General features: G+C 42.4%; 1 protein-coding gene across 1 annotated transcript in view; it reads left to right on the top strand.

Moving 5' to 3' along the window:
• Positions 1–17,704, top strand: part of KMT5B (lysine methyltransferase 5B) — a 125,165-nt gene that overhangs the window by 60,320 nt on the left and 47,141 nt on the right. The window contains exons 5-9 of the mRNA XM_075837305.1: positions 13,100–13,265; positions 13,722–13,831; positions 16,112–16,278; positions 16,695–16,714; positions 16,805–16,941. Coding sequence (XP_075693420.1) covers positions 13,100–13,265; positions 13,722–13,831; positions 16,112–16,278; positions 16,695–16,714; positions 16,805–16,941 — 600 coding nt within the window. The remainder of the gene's footprint in view (positions 1–13,099; positions 13,266–13,721; positions 13,832–16,111; positions 16,279–16,694; positions 16,715–16,804; positions 16,942–17,704) is intronic.

Below are 17,704 nucleotides of genomic sequence, written 5' to 3'. Positions count from 1 at the left end.
TTCTGAGATTGTTTTCTCGTGACACTTTGGGCTTCATGTTTGTGGTAAAATTTGGTCGATATATTCAGTCTTTATTTGTGAAAAATTGCAAAATTTAGAGAAAATTTACAAAAAATAGCATTTTTCAGAATTTAAATGTATCTGCTTGAAAAACAGACGGTTATACCACCAAAAATAGTTACTAGTTCACATTTCCCATATGTCTACTTTAGATTGGCATCGTTTTTTGAACATTATTTTATTTTTCTTGGACGTTACAAGGCTTAGAACATAAACAGCAATTTCTCAAATTCTTAAGAAAATTTCAAAAGCCTTTTTTTGAAGGTGCCAGTTCAGTTCTGAAGTGGATTTGAGGGGCCTATGTATTAGAAACCCCCATAAAACACCCCATTTTAAAAACTAGACCCCTCAAAGTATTCAAAACAGCATATAGAAAGTTTTTTAACCCTTCAGGCATTTCACAGGAATTAAAGCAAAGTGGAAATGAAATTTGCAAATTTAATTTTTTCTGCTGACTTTCAATTTTATTCAATTTTTTTTTAGTAACAGAGAAGGTTTTACCAGAGAAATACTACTAAATATGTATTGTCCAGATTCTGCAGTTTTTAGAAATGTCCCACATGTGCCTCTAGTGCGCTCGTGGACTAAAACACAAGCCCTAGAAGCAAAGAAGCACCTAGTGCATTTTGAGGCCTCTTTTTTATTAGAATATATTTTAGGCAGCATGCCAGGTTTGAAGAGGTGTTGAGGTATCAAAACAATGGAAACCCACCAGAAGTGACCCCATTTTGGAAATTACACCCCTCAAGGAATTCATTTATGGTTTTTGTTATCATTTTGACCGCACAGTTTTTTCACAGCACCTATTTGAATTGGGCTGTGAAATGAAAAAAATGATATTTTTTCCAATAAGATGTCATTTTTGATCAAAATTTCTTATTTTCACAGGGAACAACATACCCCATTTTGTTGCCCAATTTGTCCTTAGTGCGGCAATACCCCATTTGTGGTGATAAACTGCCGTTTGGGCCCATGGGAGGGCTCAGACGGAAAGGAGCGCTATGTGTTTGTTGGAGTCCAGATTTTGCTGGATTGGTTTTCGGGTGCCATGTCGCATTTGCAGAGGCCCAGAGGTATCAAAGCAATGGAAACCAACCAGAAGTGACCCCATTTTGGAAACTACACCCCTCAAGGAATTCATTTATGGTTTTTGTTATCATTTTGACTGCACAGTTTTTTCACAGCATCTATTTGAATTGGGCTGTGAAATGAAAAAAATGATATTTTTTCCAATAAGATGTCATTTTTGATCAAAATTTCTTATTTTCACAAGGAACAACATACCCCATTTTGTTGCCCAATTTGTCCTTAGTGCGGCAATACCCCATTTGTGGTGATAAACTGCCGTTTGGGCCCATGGGAGGGCTCAGAAGAAAAGGACCACCATTTGGCCTACTGGAGCTTTTCTGGTGCTAAGTCATGTATGCAGAAGCCCCTGAGGTACCAGTACAGTTGAAACCCCCGAGAAGTGACCCCATTTTAAAAACTACACCCCTTAAGACATTCATCTAGAGGTGTAGTAAGCATTTTGACCCCACAGGTACTGTGTAAAAGATAATGCGCAGCAGATGGTGCAGTGTGAGATTTGCAATTTTATATATATATATGCCATTTCAGTGTCCAATATAGTGTGCCCAGCATGCGCCACCGGAGATATACACCCCTTAAATTGTAATGTGGGTTCTCCTGGGTACGGCAATACCCTACATGTGGCTGTTATCAGCTGCCTGGGCATACGGCAGGGCTCAGAAGGGAAAGATGAGGGGGGTAAGCTGTGCGGAGTGCATCAGGGTAAATTAAAAATCAAGGGATGTATGATACATTTTAAAACAATCTTTTATACAGAGCTCTGGTTTTTCGAGACACGTGTCACATTGGTATATTGTGTTCTTCCTTATCCCCCTCTTATAGCAGACTCTGCACCTCTTTTGACTCTTTCCCTTTCCACCGGTTTGGGGAACCTCTCCTGGAAAGTGTTGCCCTGGTACGATGCGTGTGGCCTCGCTTCCAGAAGTACTGGGTGCCCCCCCTTCCTGGTCCCTAAAGATTAGATCTTGAAATTCCAGGAAAGTTCCCCTCTGGCCTGAACATCGACGTAGCACGTACACATTGTACAATGCCATCTGTATGATGTGCCCGGCCAGCTTCTTATACCACACCGCATGGCGCTGTAGGGCTTCAGGACTTGATTTGACAAATCCATCCCTCCCATGTACCTATTGTAGTCCAGGATGCAGTCTGGTTTGCGGGTGGCCTTTCCTTCATATATCCTAAATCTGTAGGTATACCCTGATGCCCTCTCGCAGCTTATACATCTTCACGCCATACCTTGCCCTCTTACCTGGCAGGTACTGGCGGAATTGAACCCTCCCTTTAAAATGTACCAGGGACTCATCAATAGAAAAACACTTCTCGGGGGTGTATGCTTGGGAAAACCGGGCACTGAAACGGTCTAATAGGGGTCTCCGTTTATCCAAACGGTCAAAACTGGGGTCATCTCGGGGTGGGCACGGCTCATTATCAGTATAATGTAAGAAGCGAAGTATTGCCTCATTTATTTATTTTTTTAGGTTCCAGTTCATTTCTGAAGTTGCTTTGAGGGGCCCATATATTAGAAACCCCTATCAAACACCCCATTTTAGAAACTAGACCCCTCAAAGTTTTCACAACAGCATTTAGAAAGTTTATGAACCCTTTAGGTGTTTCACAGAAATTTAGAGCAAAGTAGAGGTGAAATTTACTCTTTTTATACCATTTTTTTTATAACACAAAAGGATTTATCAGAGAAACACAACTCAATACTTATTGCCCAGATTCTGCAGTTTTGAGAAATATCCCACATGTGGCCCTCGGGCGGTAATGGACTGAAGCACCGGCCTCCGAAGCAAAGGAGCACCTAGTGGATTTTGAGCCCTCTTTTTTATTAGGCACCATGTCCGGTTTGAAGAGGTCTTGTGGTGCCAAAACATTGGAAACCCCCCAAAAGTGACCCCAATTTGGAAACTAGACCCCTTGAGGAATCCATTGTAGTTTTCTTGGGGTGCATGCGGCTTTTTGATCAGTTTTTATTCCATTTTTAGGTGGCGTGGTGACTAATAAACAGCAATTCTACTATTGTTTTTGTATACTTTTTTTTTTACAGCGTTCACCGTGCACTATAAATGACATATTCACTTTATTCTGCGGGGCGATACGATCACGTCGATACCAGATGTTTATAGTTTTTTTATGTCTTATGGCGTTTGCACAATAAAATACGTTTTGTAAACAATCATTCACTTTTTGTGTTACCTTATTCTAAGAGCCAGAACGTTTTTATTTTTCAATCAATAAAGCCGTGCGAGGACTTATTTTTTGCGTAACGAACTGTAGTTTCGATCAGGACCATTTTTCGGTACATGCGACTTTTTGATCTCTTTTTATTCCATTTTTTGGGAGGTGAAGTGACCAAAGAATTGTGATTGTGGTACGGTTTATCAATATATTTTTTTACGGCGTTCACCGTGCGGGATAAATAACAAAATAATTTTGTAGTTCAGGCCGTTACGGACGCGGCGATACCAATTATGTATAGTTTATTTGTTTGTTTATATATTTTTATTAATAATAAAGGACTGATAAGGGAAAAAGTGGGACTTTTACTTTTATTACTTTTAAAACTTTTATTTTCTTATTTTTACACATCTTTTTTTTACTTTTTTTTTACTTTATTACTTTGTCCCACTAGGGGACATGAGGGCAGGAGGCCCTGATCGCTATTCTAATACACTGCACTACATGCGTAGTGCAGTGTATTAGAGCTGTCAGCTACTCACTGACAGCAAGCATAGTGGGTCCTGACGTTGTCAGGACCCACTAGGCTTCCGTCTATGGCATAGCCGGACGCCATTGTTTGGTGTCCGGTTGCCATAGTCACCATCGCCGGCCGCTATCGTGTAGCAGGCCGGCGATGGCGGATTAACCCCTAAGAAGCCGCGATCGCTATTGAACGCGGCTTCTGAGGGGTTAATCGGCGGGGGAGCTCCGCGATCGGTCCCGGCACATTGAGCAGTGATAGTCTGCTGTCGGAAACAGCAGCTATCACAGCTCATGAACGCGCCCCGCGCGAACGGCGCCGTGTTTACTCCATGACCTACTATTAGGTCACTGAGCGCGAACGCTACAGTTAGCATGACCTAATAGTAGGTCATGGAGCGTTAAGGGGTTAAACCTATCCAAGCGATTCTGAGATTGTTTTCTCGTGACACATTGGGCTTCATGTTCGTGGTAAAATTTGGTCGATATATTCAGTGTTTATTGGTGAAAAATTGCAAAATGTAGAAACATTTTTGAAAAAATAGCATTTTTCAGAATTTAAATTCATCTGCTTGTAAAACAGACGGTTATACCACCCAAAATAGTTACTAGTTCACATTTCCCATAAGTCTACTTTTGATTGGCATCGTTTTTTGAGCATTCTTTTCTTTTTCTTGGACGTTATAAGGCTTAGAACATAAACAGCAATTTCTCATATTTTTAAGAAAATTTCAAAAGCCTTTTTTTTAAGGTACCTGTTCAGTTCTGAAGTGGCTTTGAGGGGCCTATGTATTAGAAACCCTGATAAAACACCCCATTTTAAAAACTAGACCCCTCAAAGTATTCAAAACAGCATTTAGAAAGTTTTTTAACCCTTCAGGCATTTCACAAGAACTATAGCAAAGTGGAGATGACATTTGCAAATTTCATTTTTCTTGCTGAATTTCAATTTTATTAAATTTTTCTTCTGTAACACAGAAGGTTTTACAAGAGAAATACTACTAAATATGTATTGTCCAGATTCTGCCGTTTTTAGAAATGTCCCACATGTGGCTCTAGTGTGTTCGTGGACTAAAATACAAGCCCCAGAACCAAAGAAGGACCTAGTGCATTTTGAGGCCTCTTTTTTATTAGAATATATTTTAGGCAGCATGCCAGGTTTGAAGAGGTGTTGAGGTGCCAAAACAGTAGGAATCCCCCAATAGTGACCCCATTTTGGAAACTGCACCCCTCAAGGAATTCATTTATGGTTGTTGTTACCATTTTGACCGCACCGTTTTTTCACAGCACCTATTTGAATTGGGCTGTGAAATTAAAAAAATTTCATTTTTTCCCATAAGATGTCATTTGTGATCAAAATTTCTTAGTTTCACAGGGAAGAAAATACCCCATTTTGTTGCCCAATTTGTCCTTAGTGCGGCAATACCCCATTTGAGGTGATAAACTGCCGTTTGGGCCCATGGGAGGGCTCAGAAGGAAAGGAGCGCCATGTGTTTGTTGGAGTCCAGATTTTGCTGGATTGGTTTTCGGGTGCCATGTCGCATTTGCAGAGCCCTAGAGGTATCAAAGCAATGGAAACCCACCAGAAGTGACCCCATTTTGGAAACTACACCACTCAAGGAATTCATTTATGGGTAATGTGACCATTTAGACACCATAATTTCTTCACAGAACTTGTGTACGGCAATACCCTCAAAGTGGCTGTTATCAGCTGCCTGGGCACACAGCAGGGCTCAGAAGGGAAAGATGAGGGGGATAAGCTGTGCGGAGTGCATCAGGGTAAGTAAAATTGGGGTAAATTATAAACCAAGGGATGTATGATACATTTTAAAACACTCTTTCATACAAAGCTCTGGTTTTTCGGGACACGCGTCACATTGATATATTGTGTCCTCCCTTATCCCCCTCTTATAGCAGACTTTGCACCTCCTTTGACTTTTTCCCTTCTTGCCAGTTTGGGAAACTTCTCCTGGAAAGTGTTGCCCTGGTACGATGTGTGTGGCCCCGCTTCCAGAAGTGTTGGGTGCCCCCCCCCCTTCCTGGTCCCTAAAGATTAGGTTCTTGATAACCACCTCTTGAAATTCCAGGAAAGTTCCCCTCTGGCCTGTACATCGACGTAGCACGTACACATTGTACAATGCCATCTGTATGATGTGCACGGCCAGCTTCTTATACCACACCGCATGGCGCTGTAGGCCTTCAGGGCTTGATCTGACAAATCCACCCCTTCCATGTACCTATTGTAGTCCAGGATGCAGTCTGGTTTGGAAGTCTCTGTACTGGTACCTCGTACAGGTACATGGGTACTGGTGTGGCATTTCTCTTGTCTTGTACTTGACACACAATATGTTGCTGCTGGAATGTGCCCTGCTCTCACCCCTTCTTGTTTGCCCAAGCAGTGTCTTAGGGAGGCCTCTCAGGTTTTATCAGAGAAACGCAACTTAATACTTATTGCCCAGATTCTGCAGTTTTGAGAAATATCCCACATGTGGCCCTAGTGCGGTAATGGACTGAAGCACCGGCCTCCGAAGCAAAGGAGGACCTAGTGGATTTTGAGGCCTCCTTTTTTTATTACGCACCATGTCCGGTTTGAAGAGGTCTTGTGGTGCCAAAACAATGGAAAACCCCCGAAAGTGACCCCATTTTGGAAACTAGACCCCTTGAGGAATTCATTGCAGTTTTCTTGGGGTGCATGCGACGTTTTGATCAGTTTTTATTCTATTTTTAAGTGGAGTGGTGACTAAAAAACAGAAATCCTACTATTGTTTTTTTATTATATTTTTTTTTTTACAGCGTTCACCATGCGCTATAAATGACATTCACTTTATTCTGCGTGGCGATACGATTACGGCGATACCATATGTTTATAGTTTTTTTGATGTCTTATGGCGTTTGCACAATAAAATAATTTTTGTAAAAAATCATTTACTTTTTGTGTTACCTTATTCTAAGAGCCATAACTTTTTTATTTTTCCATAAAGAAAGCCGTGCGAGGACTTACCATTTTTAGGTACATGCGACTTTTTTATCTCTTTTTATTCACATTTTTTGGGAGGTGAAGTGACCAAACAATTGTGATTCTGGTACGGTTTATTATTTTCTTTTACGGTGTTTACTGCGGGGAATAAATAATGAAATTATTTTTGTAGTTCAGGCCGTTACAGACGCGGCAATACCAATTATGTATGGTTTATTTGTTTATATATTTTTATTAATAATAAAGGACTGATAAGGGAAAAGGGGGGATTTTGACTTTTATTACTTTTAAAACTTTTATTTTCTTATTTTTACACTTTGTTTTTACTTTATTACGTTGTCCCACTAGGGGACTTGAGGGCAGGAGGCCCTGATCGCTATTCTAATACACTGCACTACATGCGTAGTGCAGTGTATCAGAGCTGTCAGCTACTCGCTGACAGCAAGCATAATGGGTCCTGACTTCGTCAGGACCCACTAGGCTTCCGTCGATGGCATAGCCGGACGCCATTGTTTGGTGTCCGGTTGCCATAGCCACCATCGCCAGCCGCTATCGTATAGCAGGCTGGCGATTGTAGCTTAACCCCTAAACAGCCGTGATCGCTATTGAACACGGCTTTTAAGGGGTTAATCAGCGGGGACACGGCGATCGGTCCCCGCGGTAGGAGCTGCGGCAGCTGCTGTACGAGACAGCAGCTGTCACAGCTCCTGTATGTGTCGGGAGGACGGCCGAAATGGCCGTTACTCCCGCGACGTAATAGTCCGTCGCTGAGCGCTAACGATACAGTTAGCACGACGGATTATTACGCCGCTGAGCGTTAAGGGGTTAAAGCTTAAGTGGCAAAACCAACTAAAATGAACCCTTACCTACATCATGAAATGGGTTTCCATGGTTGAGCAGCTGCACACAAGCCTAAGATCACCATGCACAATGTGAAGCATCGGCTAAATGGTGTAAAGCATGCCGGCTTTTAACTGCAGCAGTGTAAACGTGTTTTCTAAAGTGATGACGGTGATGGTCACTTTTTACTATCTGGCAATCTGATGGACACATCTGTGTTTTGACGGGTGCCAGGAGAATGCTGCTTACCAGAATGCATAATGCACATTTGATGGAGCAGGTATTATGGTCTTGGGTTGTCTTTCAGCATCTGGGCTAGGCCTCTTTTTTTTTTTTCCTGTAATGGGTAATGGTAATGCGTAGCATGCAAAGACATCTTAGACAATTGTATGCTTCCAACTTTGCGGCAACAGTTTGGGTAAAGCCCTTTCCTGTCTGTTGCTGTGCACAAAGCTAGGTCCATCAGGACATGGTTTGACGAATTTGGTATGGAGGAAATTAAGGCTGGGTTCACACGACAGGGTCCCGCCCGAGCCTGAGTGTAGGCCGGTAAAATCGGCTATTTTCCCGGCCGGTTTGCATAAAGTTTTGCATCCGTTCCGGGCCGGGCAGATCTGGACAGTGACATCAGCGGCAACTCCTGAAGGGGAATCCCCATGTGTTCGGGGATTCCGCTTCAGGAGTTTCCCCTGATGTCACTTCCCAGATATGGACAGAGACATCAAGCGCTCTGTCCAGGAGCGGAATCCCCGAAAAAACTGGGATTCCGCTCCTTCAAGGAGCTAAAGTGGGGCTAGCACATAGCAGAGCGGGGAGATACCTCCCTGCTCTGCTATAGTGGCGTCGCTACAGTAGTAGCAGCTGCAGCAGCAGCTGCTAGCGGCGCCATGGAAGGTGTCGCCGGGCCAGGGCGCTTTTAAAACAAGCAGGGGAAGGGAGCCAGCACAGTGCTCCCTCCACCTGCTGTACACCCCGGCCCTGCCACACAGTGTACAGTGTACAGCCATTCGTCCGAATGGCATAAACTCCTCCTCCTCACATGCAATCTGCGCTGTGAGGAGGAGGAGATAGAGCGCAAGCAACGGAAAACCCGGCCATCACTCGGGACACATTCCGGTGATGGCCGTGTATTACCTGGCCCCATAGACTTCTATGGGGGCCAGGTACCCGGCCGAAAATAGAGCATGTCCCATTTTTTGACGGCCGGTTCTCCCGGCCATCAAAAAATCGGTCTTGTGAATAGCCCAATTAGGGGTCTATTATTCCTAATCCAGCCGGGCGCCAGCCGATTTATGAACGGGCGGCACCCGGGCTGGGAAATCCTGTCGTGTGAATGAGGCCTTAGTGGTTTGCCACACTCCTCCATCCCATCGAACATCTTTGGGATGAATTGGAATACCAATTAGGAGCTAGACCTTCTCATCCAAATTCAGTGTTTGACCTCACAAATGCTGTTTTGACTGAGTAGGAACATATTCCCTCAGATACTCCAAAATATTGTGAATAGCCTTCCCGGAAGAGAAGAGGCTGTTCTAGCCAATAGAGGGGGGCCTAACGCCATATTAACGTCCATGATTTTGGAATGGGATGTCCAAATAGCTCATAAATGTTTGATGGTCAGGTGACCAGATAGTGTGTGTGTGTGTGTGTGTGTGTGTGTGTGTGTGTGTGTGTGTGTGTGTGTGTGTGTGTGTGTGTGTGTGTGTGTGTGTGTATAGTAGGGATATCACGATACCAGAATTTGGACTTCGATACCGATACTTTGTTTACAATTGCAATTTCGATACCAATTCGATACTTTGCCAACAGTAATAATAAAAAAAAAATCCGTTTTCTGATGTGAGGTGTGATGAATTTTGAATGTGCCTCACAATAATAGTAATTAACCCCATCGTGTTTCTCCGTCATTATGGGTTAATGTGTAAGGTACATTATGGGGTTAATTACTATTAATGTGAGGCACATGGAGGTTAAATTCCTCACACCTTGTGCCCCACAATAAGTGATAGAAAGCAGTTTTTATTTTATTTTTTTACAGCGTACACATCATAAGTGATGCAAAAAAATTGTTGTGCAGGTTATTACGGCCGGGCCAATACCCATTATGGGAATATTTTATGTATTGAGACTTATTTTAATGTTTATTGTAAAAAAGGTGTATGTGTGTTTTTTTATTTTTATTTAACATTACTTTGTTTTTACTTTATTTTTAAACTTGAATGTACTGGCATATACCGTATCTATATTCCAGTACATTAGCCTGTGTACTGATAGTACACAGGCAACTAGTTAGGACATTCCTAAGTATGCCCTAACAGGAAATATGGTAAGACAGCGCTGGGGTCCTTCAATGGACCATGGGCTGTCTGCCCATATATGGTATGTCCCTCAGTCGCGTCACAGGGAATTTCTGTGATGCGATCCAAGGGGCATCCCCTCTTCTCACTTCCTCTTGAACGCTGCAGTAAGCTTTGATTGCAGCATTCAGGGGAATAGCGGCGGAGATGAGAGGTTTCTCTGATCGCCGCAGCTATGAAGCGGGGCTGTGGCTGTGTAATACAGTCATTGCCCCGCTCCTGACAGGAAGTGCGCGCGCGGTCAGCATGAGGTGATGCGGCCGGCACTGCACTATAATAAGCGGCGGCGCAGGCACTGAAGATAGAACATGGGGGTGTCTTGTAGTGCGCCCGCCATGTTCTGTCTTCAGTGCCGCCGCTCATTAGTGCATGACCGCATCGCATCATCCTGACGGCGTGCACATGTCAGGACTCAGGAGCGGGGCAATGGCTGTATTACACAGCCGCAGCCCCGCTCTCGTACATTCATGTGTTACTATACTTAGCTGTGCGGATGCACAGCTAAGAATCGAAATACATGAAACAACGGTATCGAACCGTTTGGGGATGCACAGTATCGAAACAGTATCGAAGTTTCGATGCATCGTGCATCCCTAGTGTATAGTAAAAAACACTCTGCTGTAAAAGATGTAGTTGGCCTATGAAAATAAATGCCATTTTATTTGTAAATCAAAAAGGTGTTGTGGATGTGTCCATTTCTGCTACAGACTAAGGTCTGGCACGTCAGCAGAGCACTGATTGAATGATCTATACGCATAGTGTCACAAAATATTTTTCTGCCTATTTATTATTAACCCCTTCCCCCTGCTTGCATTCTGGGCCCTAATGACCAAGCCATTTTTTATGTTTTTCCATCGCCCTTTTCGAGGAGCTATAACTTTTTTTTTTTTTTGTGTCGACATAGCTGTATAAGGTCTTGATTTTTGCGGGACAAGTTGTATTTTTTTAATCGCACCATTTTGGGGTACATATTATTTATTGATTAACTTTTATTAACTTTTTTTTGAGGGGGATAGAAAAAAACTGAAATTTCGCCATCCCTTTTTTTTGCGTCCTAAATCTACGCCGTTTACCGTGTGGTATAAATAACACACTAACTTTATTCAACGGGTTGTTATGATTGCAACGATACCAAATTTGTATCGTTTTTGTATGTTTTACTACTTTTACACAGTAAAAACGCATTTTTTTCAAAATTATTTGTTTTTGTGTCTCCATATTTGAAGAGCCATAACTTTTTTGATTTTTTCGCTGATGCAGTTGTATGAGGGCTTTATTTTTGCGGGACGACTTGAAGTATTTATTGGTACCATTTTGGAGTAGATGCGACTTTTTAATCACTTTTTATAAAAAAAAAATTGTCCGGATTCACAGAAAACGGCAATTTTTCCATTGTTTTTATTTTATTTTTTACGGCATTCACCGTGCAGGTTAAATAATGTAATAGCTTTATAGTCGGGGTCGTTATGGATGTGGCGATACCAAAAATGTGTAACTTTTTTGCTTTATTTTGTCTTTTTTAATAGTAAAGCATTTTGTAGGGGAAAAAGTGGGTTTTTCATTTTTTTTATTTTATTAACTTTATTAAAACTATTTTTTACTAGTCCTACCAGGGGACTTTATTATAAAAGCAATCGGATGATCGCATATTACACTGCAATACTTCTGTATTGCAGTGTACTTACTGCCTGTCCGTTTAAAACGGACAGGCATCTGCTAGGACATGCCTCTGGCATGACCTAGCAGGCATTCACTACAGGCAGACCTGGGGGACCACACAGACACTCGGCGGTCTTATCGCTGGGTGTCAGTGGGAAGAGAGGGAGCTCCCTCCCTCTCTCCAAAACTATTCAGATGCGGCACTCACTATTGAGCGCCGCATCTGAGGGGTTAAACAGGTGAGATCGATACTAATATCGATCTCACTCGTTCGAGCAGGGATGTCCCTGTTTGTTTATTCTGATGCAGCGCCGTGAAAAGGCTATTGCATCAGAATAAAGCCCACTAATGACCGCCGTGAAAAGGTGTATCGGCGGTCATTAAGGGGTTAAATTGTGTTACTGCTAATTATATTCTCCTCAACTGCACTGGTATAAGGCTATGTTCACACAGAGTTTTTTGCAGGTGGAAAATCTGCCTCAAAATTCCATTTGGAAGTTTGAGGCAGATTTTCCTCTCCCTACATGCCGATTTTCGCTGCTTTTTTCGCCCGCGGCCATTGAGCGCCACGGGCATAAAACGCAGCGACATACGCTTTCTCTGCCCCCCATTGATGTCAATGCGATGTCCGAGGCGTAAACGCCCGAAGATAGGGCATGTCCCTTCTTTCTCCCGCTAGACGGTTTTACCGCTCGCGGGAAAAAGACGCCACTGCCTTTCGGGCCGTTTTTGACGAGTTTTTCAACTCCGTGTGAATATAGCCTAAGGCTATGTTCACACGGGGTATTTTGCCGAGTATTTTGACGCGGGAACCGCGTCGCAAAACTCGGCAAAAACGGCCCGAGAACGCCTCCCATTGATTTCAATGGGAGGCGTCGACGTCTTTTTCCCGCGAGCAGTAAAACTGCCTCGCGGGAAAAAGAAGCGACATGCCTTATCTTCGGGCGCTTCCGCCTCTGACCTCCCATTGACTTCAAAGGGAGGCAGGAGAAAGCGTATTTCTCGCTGTTTTATGCCCGCGGCGCTCAATGGCCGCGGTCGAAAAACGGCGCGATAATTGACGCGAAAATCGGCGTGCAGGGAGAGGAATATCTGCCTCAAAGTTCCAAACGGAATTTTGAGGCAGATATTCCTCCCCCAAAATACTCCGTGTGAACATAGCCTAAGAAAGGCATGTGAGCAGTATTTTAAATACATATATATTAGAAAATTTTATGTTTTCCTATTCTATAAGTAATTAAGAAAAATTATAGTCGAAATACTTCTTAAAATAAAGAAATAAGTTCAGATAAAAATCCTGTATGCATACATAAGTATTCCATTTTAATCAAAATACTTCAAAATACATTTAATTAATATGGTTTGTGCAGCTTTGAATGAAAAAAATATTCATAATCCACCTTCTTATCAGGTTTCGCCCTATTAAAGGGAGACAAGAGGAGCTGAAGGAAGTGATTGAGAATTTCAAGAAAACTGAACACTTGGAAAAGACGTTCAAAAATTTGGTATCCGGTGATTGGGCACGTCATTATTTTCTTAACAAGAATAAAATGCAGGAGAAGCACTTCAAGGAACATGTAGGTTTTTCCTCACTACGAAATTGACAGCATATTACTTTATCTATTTTATATGGTATATTTTATCTCAAGAAGCCAAGTAAGGCTATGTTCACACCTGCACACGTCGTTCCATTGTTCTTCTCTGTAAGAGGAGTAGAACAAGGGAATAACTGGACACACCGATTCTGTTGCACCATGGACACCACAGTCGACCGACGGAACCCATTGACTTTAATGGGATCCGTCAGCTTTAGACCGTAGTTTTACTGGAAACAATAGTGTAGCAGTAGTCTTGGCCTGATCCTAATGGAGCATCCAATGCAAGAGTGGACCGGCCCTGAAGAAGAAATTAACTTGATTTGCTAGTGTGTTAGATTTCAAAAGTGCGTTATATAATAATAACCTAACAGGTGTTGCTGTGTTGTATTATCAAACTTAAACGTATTGTTTTTTCTGAAATTCCTAATGCTACAGGTGTTCATCTACTTAAGAATGTTTGCAACTAGTAGCGGTTTTGAAATATTGCCTTGCAATCGATATTCTTCTGAGCAGAATGGAGCCAAAATAGTTGCAACTAAAGAATGGTATGACGTTTTCTATTAATTTTCTTAGATGCATACACTTCGGCCTCATGCACACTTGCCGTTGAACGGCCGCTAATGACGGTTCCCGTGAATCACGGACCGCACACAGATGGCTTCCGTGTGCAGTCCATTGTTTCACGGACTAAATCAATGCAAAGGCCGAGACTGTTCCGTCAAAAACGGGCATGAGCAGGACCTGCCGCACGGTTCTGTTAAAACAAAGGAAGTGTGCATGGCCCCATTGAAATGAATGTGTCAGGGTGCTATCAGTTAAAAAAAAAAATAGATCGCACCCTGACGAAAAAAACTGAAGTGGACATGAGACCTTAGTGTATCCTGAGGCTTTATTCACACGACAGTGTAAGAAAAACGGCCTTTGAAAACATATCAACTGTCTGTTTTTCATGGACGTTTGCATCGGCGTGTCTCCAAATTTTCATACATTTCCCGGCCGTCGACTGTTTTTAACGGCCGTTTTGTCACCTTTTTTTTTAGATCTGTTAACCCCTTAGTGACCAGCCCATTTTAGGCCCTAATGACCAAGCTATTTTATTCGTTTTTCTATAGTCGCATTCAAAGAGCTATAACTTTTTTATTTTTTCGTCTACACAGCTGTATGAGGACTTGTTTTTTGCGGGATTAGTTGTGCTTTTTGATAGCACCATTTTAGAGTACATATAATTTTTTAATTCACTTTTATTAACTTTTTTGGGGGGGATTATAAAAAAAAAACCTGAAATTCCACCATTGTTCTATGCGTTTTTAAATTGACGCCGTTCACTGTGCGGCATAAATAACACATTACCTTTATTCTATGGGTCGGTACGATTACGGCGATACCACATATGTAGAGGTTTTTTATGTTTTACGACTTTTGCACAATAAAAACACTTTTGAACTAAAATAATTTGTTTTTGCATCGTTGCTTTCCAAGAGCCGTAACTTTTTTATTTTTCCATCAATGTAGTGATTTTTTGGGCTTGTTTTCTGCGGGACGAGACGTAGTTTTGATTGGTACTGTTTTGGGGTGCATGGCACTTATTGATTCATTTTTATTATGACGTTTTTGGGGGGCAATGGAAAAAATTGCAATTTCGCCATTGTTTTTTGCGTTTTTTTTTTTACGGTGTTCACCTTGCGGTTTAAATTGCATATTAACTTTATTAATGGAGTCATTACGGTCGCGGCGATACCACATATGTGTACTTTTTATTTTGTTTTTTACACTTTTACTAAATAAAACCACTTTTTATGGAAAGAAATGGTTTTATTTATTTTTTGACTGTAATTTTTATTAATAATCTTTATTTCACATTTATTATTTATTTCATTAGTCCCACTAGGGGACTTTACTGTGAGATCTTCAGATCGCTGCTATAATGCTTTGGTATACTTCGTATACCAGAGCATTATTGCCTGTCAGTGTAAATCTGTAAATCTGACAGGCAATCTGTTAGGACGTGCCTCCGGCGCGTCCTAACAGGCATATGTCCAGGGCAGACCTGGGGGTTTTTATCAAGCCCCCAGCTGCCATGACAACCCATCGGAGACCGGCGATTGCATTTGCGGGCCGTCGATGGGTGACAGAGGGAGCGCACTCCCTCTGTAAACAAGTTAAATGCCTCGGTCGCTATTGACGGCGGCATTTAACGGGTTAAACGGCCGCGATCTAAGTAAACTTTGATCGCGGGCGTTGGAGCAGGAGCTCAGTTGTCATCAGACAGCTGAGCCCCGGCTCCAGCCTGCACGGGAGACCCGTGCAGGACTTAGACTAGGCTCACGTGAAAAGGCGTCAGCCTAGCCTAAGGCCCCTTAGTGACGAACGTGAAAAGGCGTATTGTTGGTCACTAAGGGGTTAAATAAACACATGTATTTCATTTGTCAGGGTTTTTTTGTACTGAAAACACCACAGTGCCCATGTAGATAGTGCCACTCACTGCACCCTGTACATAGTGCCAAACACCGTGCCCATGTAGATAGCCCCACAGTGCCCACTGTAGATAATGCCCACATAATGCCACACTGCCTCTTGTAGATAGTGCTAAAGTGCCACAGTGCCAATATAGATAATGCCACACACTGCCCCTGTAGACAGTGCTACACTCACTCAGCGCTGTGAATTGTATCCGCGGATACAATTGAGTCCCCTTGTAACCGTCGTTAAAGAAATGGCGTGTCATGGCTGTTTTTCACTGTCATGTGAATATAGCCTTCGCGTATATAAAATATGTCTTAGATATTTGAATTTGTGGTGTTTTGTTTTTTTTTTGTCTACAATAGGAAACGTAATGACAAAATAGAACTGCTTGTGGGCTGTATAGCTGAGCTGTCCGAAGCAGAAGAAAATATGCTTTTACGACATGGGGAGAATGACTTTAGTGTCATGTACTCTACAAGGAAAAACTGCGCTCAGTTGTGGCTTGGGCCGGCTGCCTTCATTAACCATGGTATGTTTAGGCAAGCTGTATAAATCACACTTGAAATGGTAAACTAACTGCAATTAAAATGGTTGACATCTAATAAGTTAATGTGTCACTGCATTAGCGAGGCCCTGTCTAATCTTACATTGGGTGTGGAAAAGCACAGGTAGTAAGCCGGACAATTTTTGAGGCAAGTCAATGACGTCCGAAGAGGCTTTTGCATTAATTAATAGAACTCGTGCACGGAAGTAGAGTGACACTTTAATTTTTAGTGACCGCTGATAACAATGGATTTATACCGCATCCATTTATTCAAAGACGTCAATATTTTTTCTACAAAGGAACCAGATCACAGAAATCCAAAAGTTTTTACATATTGTATTCTAAAAAGCAATTTCAGCTCTAATGATAATTGTTTCTTTCTCTTCCTTTAAAACCTCTAGATTGCAGACCTAACTGTAAGGTAAGTAAAATACTTGTATTTAACATGATAGAATACGTTTCATAGATCTAAATTAGAAATTAATAAGAAATGTCTGCTTTAATGTTACAGTTTGTATCAACTGGCCGGGATACTGCTTGTGTAAAAGCACTACGGGATATTGAGCCTGGAGAAGAGATCTCGTGTTATTACGGGGATGGCTTTTTTGGAGAAAACAATGAGTACTGTGAATGCTACACTTGTGAAAGGTGCGCTTGAGTTAAATTTGACAGTTATTTTGCATTTACAATTATTTTGGAAAATGTTGCATATTTACTATTGTTGTTGCACCAAAAAGAAAAAGTTGTTTGCGCCTCACTAGACAATTTCAAGTGTGTCTAGAAAAGGGGGTGTGGCTTATGTGCCGACGTTCACCAAAATTGTTTTGCAAAAAATCTGGCATGCCACAAGCTAACCAATAGGTAGTATAAGGTTGAGAAAGTGCCAGATTTATTATACAGACTTTAATAAATTTGGCACATCTTCTCACAGCCTAGTCCTTGTTTACACTGTCTAAATGTTGACAGCATTAGTAAATCTACCCCAATGTGTTTAACCCCTTCCCGACATTTGTCGTATGGATACGTCATGGAAAGCTAGTGCTTCCCGCATTTTGCTGTATCCATACAACAAATGGTGGACACCGGCTCAGAAGCTGAGTCGGTGCCACCTTCGCCGGATGTCAGAGGTATCTTACAGCTGACATCCCGCTGTAATGCCGTGAACCGAAATTAGCTTAGATCCCCAGCTCATCAGTTCGGTCGGTTCCGGTGGTTGCACTGGCAACCGGAGGCCTAATACTGGCCTCGTGGTATGCCTAGCACGGAAGCCTTCCAGGACCCGCCCGGGGGCAGAGCCTGAAAGGCTTCGGTAGCCGACGGCAAGATGGCGCCAGCTCAGGAGCTGAACCGGCATCATCAGCGGTGGATGTCAGCTGTATGTTACGGCAGGAACCAGAGCTAGCTACAATCC

This window comes from Rhinoderma darwinii, chromosome 9 (genome assembly GCF_050947455.1).
Source record: "Rhinoderma darwinii isolate aRhiDar2 chromosome 9, aRhiDar2.hap1, whole genome shotgun sequence".
NCBI classification, from domain to species: Eukaryota; Metazoa; Chordata; class Amphibia; order Anura; family Rhinodermatidae; genus Rhinoderma; species Rhinoderma darwinii.
Note: the sequence above shows the minus strand (reverse complement) of the source record. Positions and strands in the feature narration are given on the sequence as shown.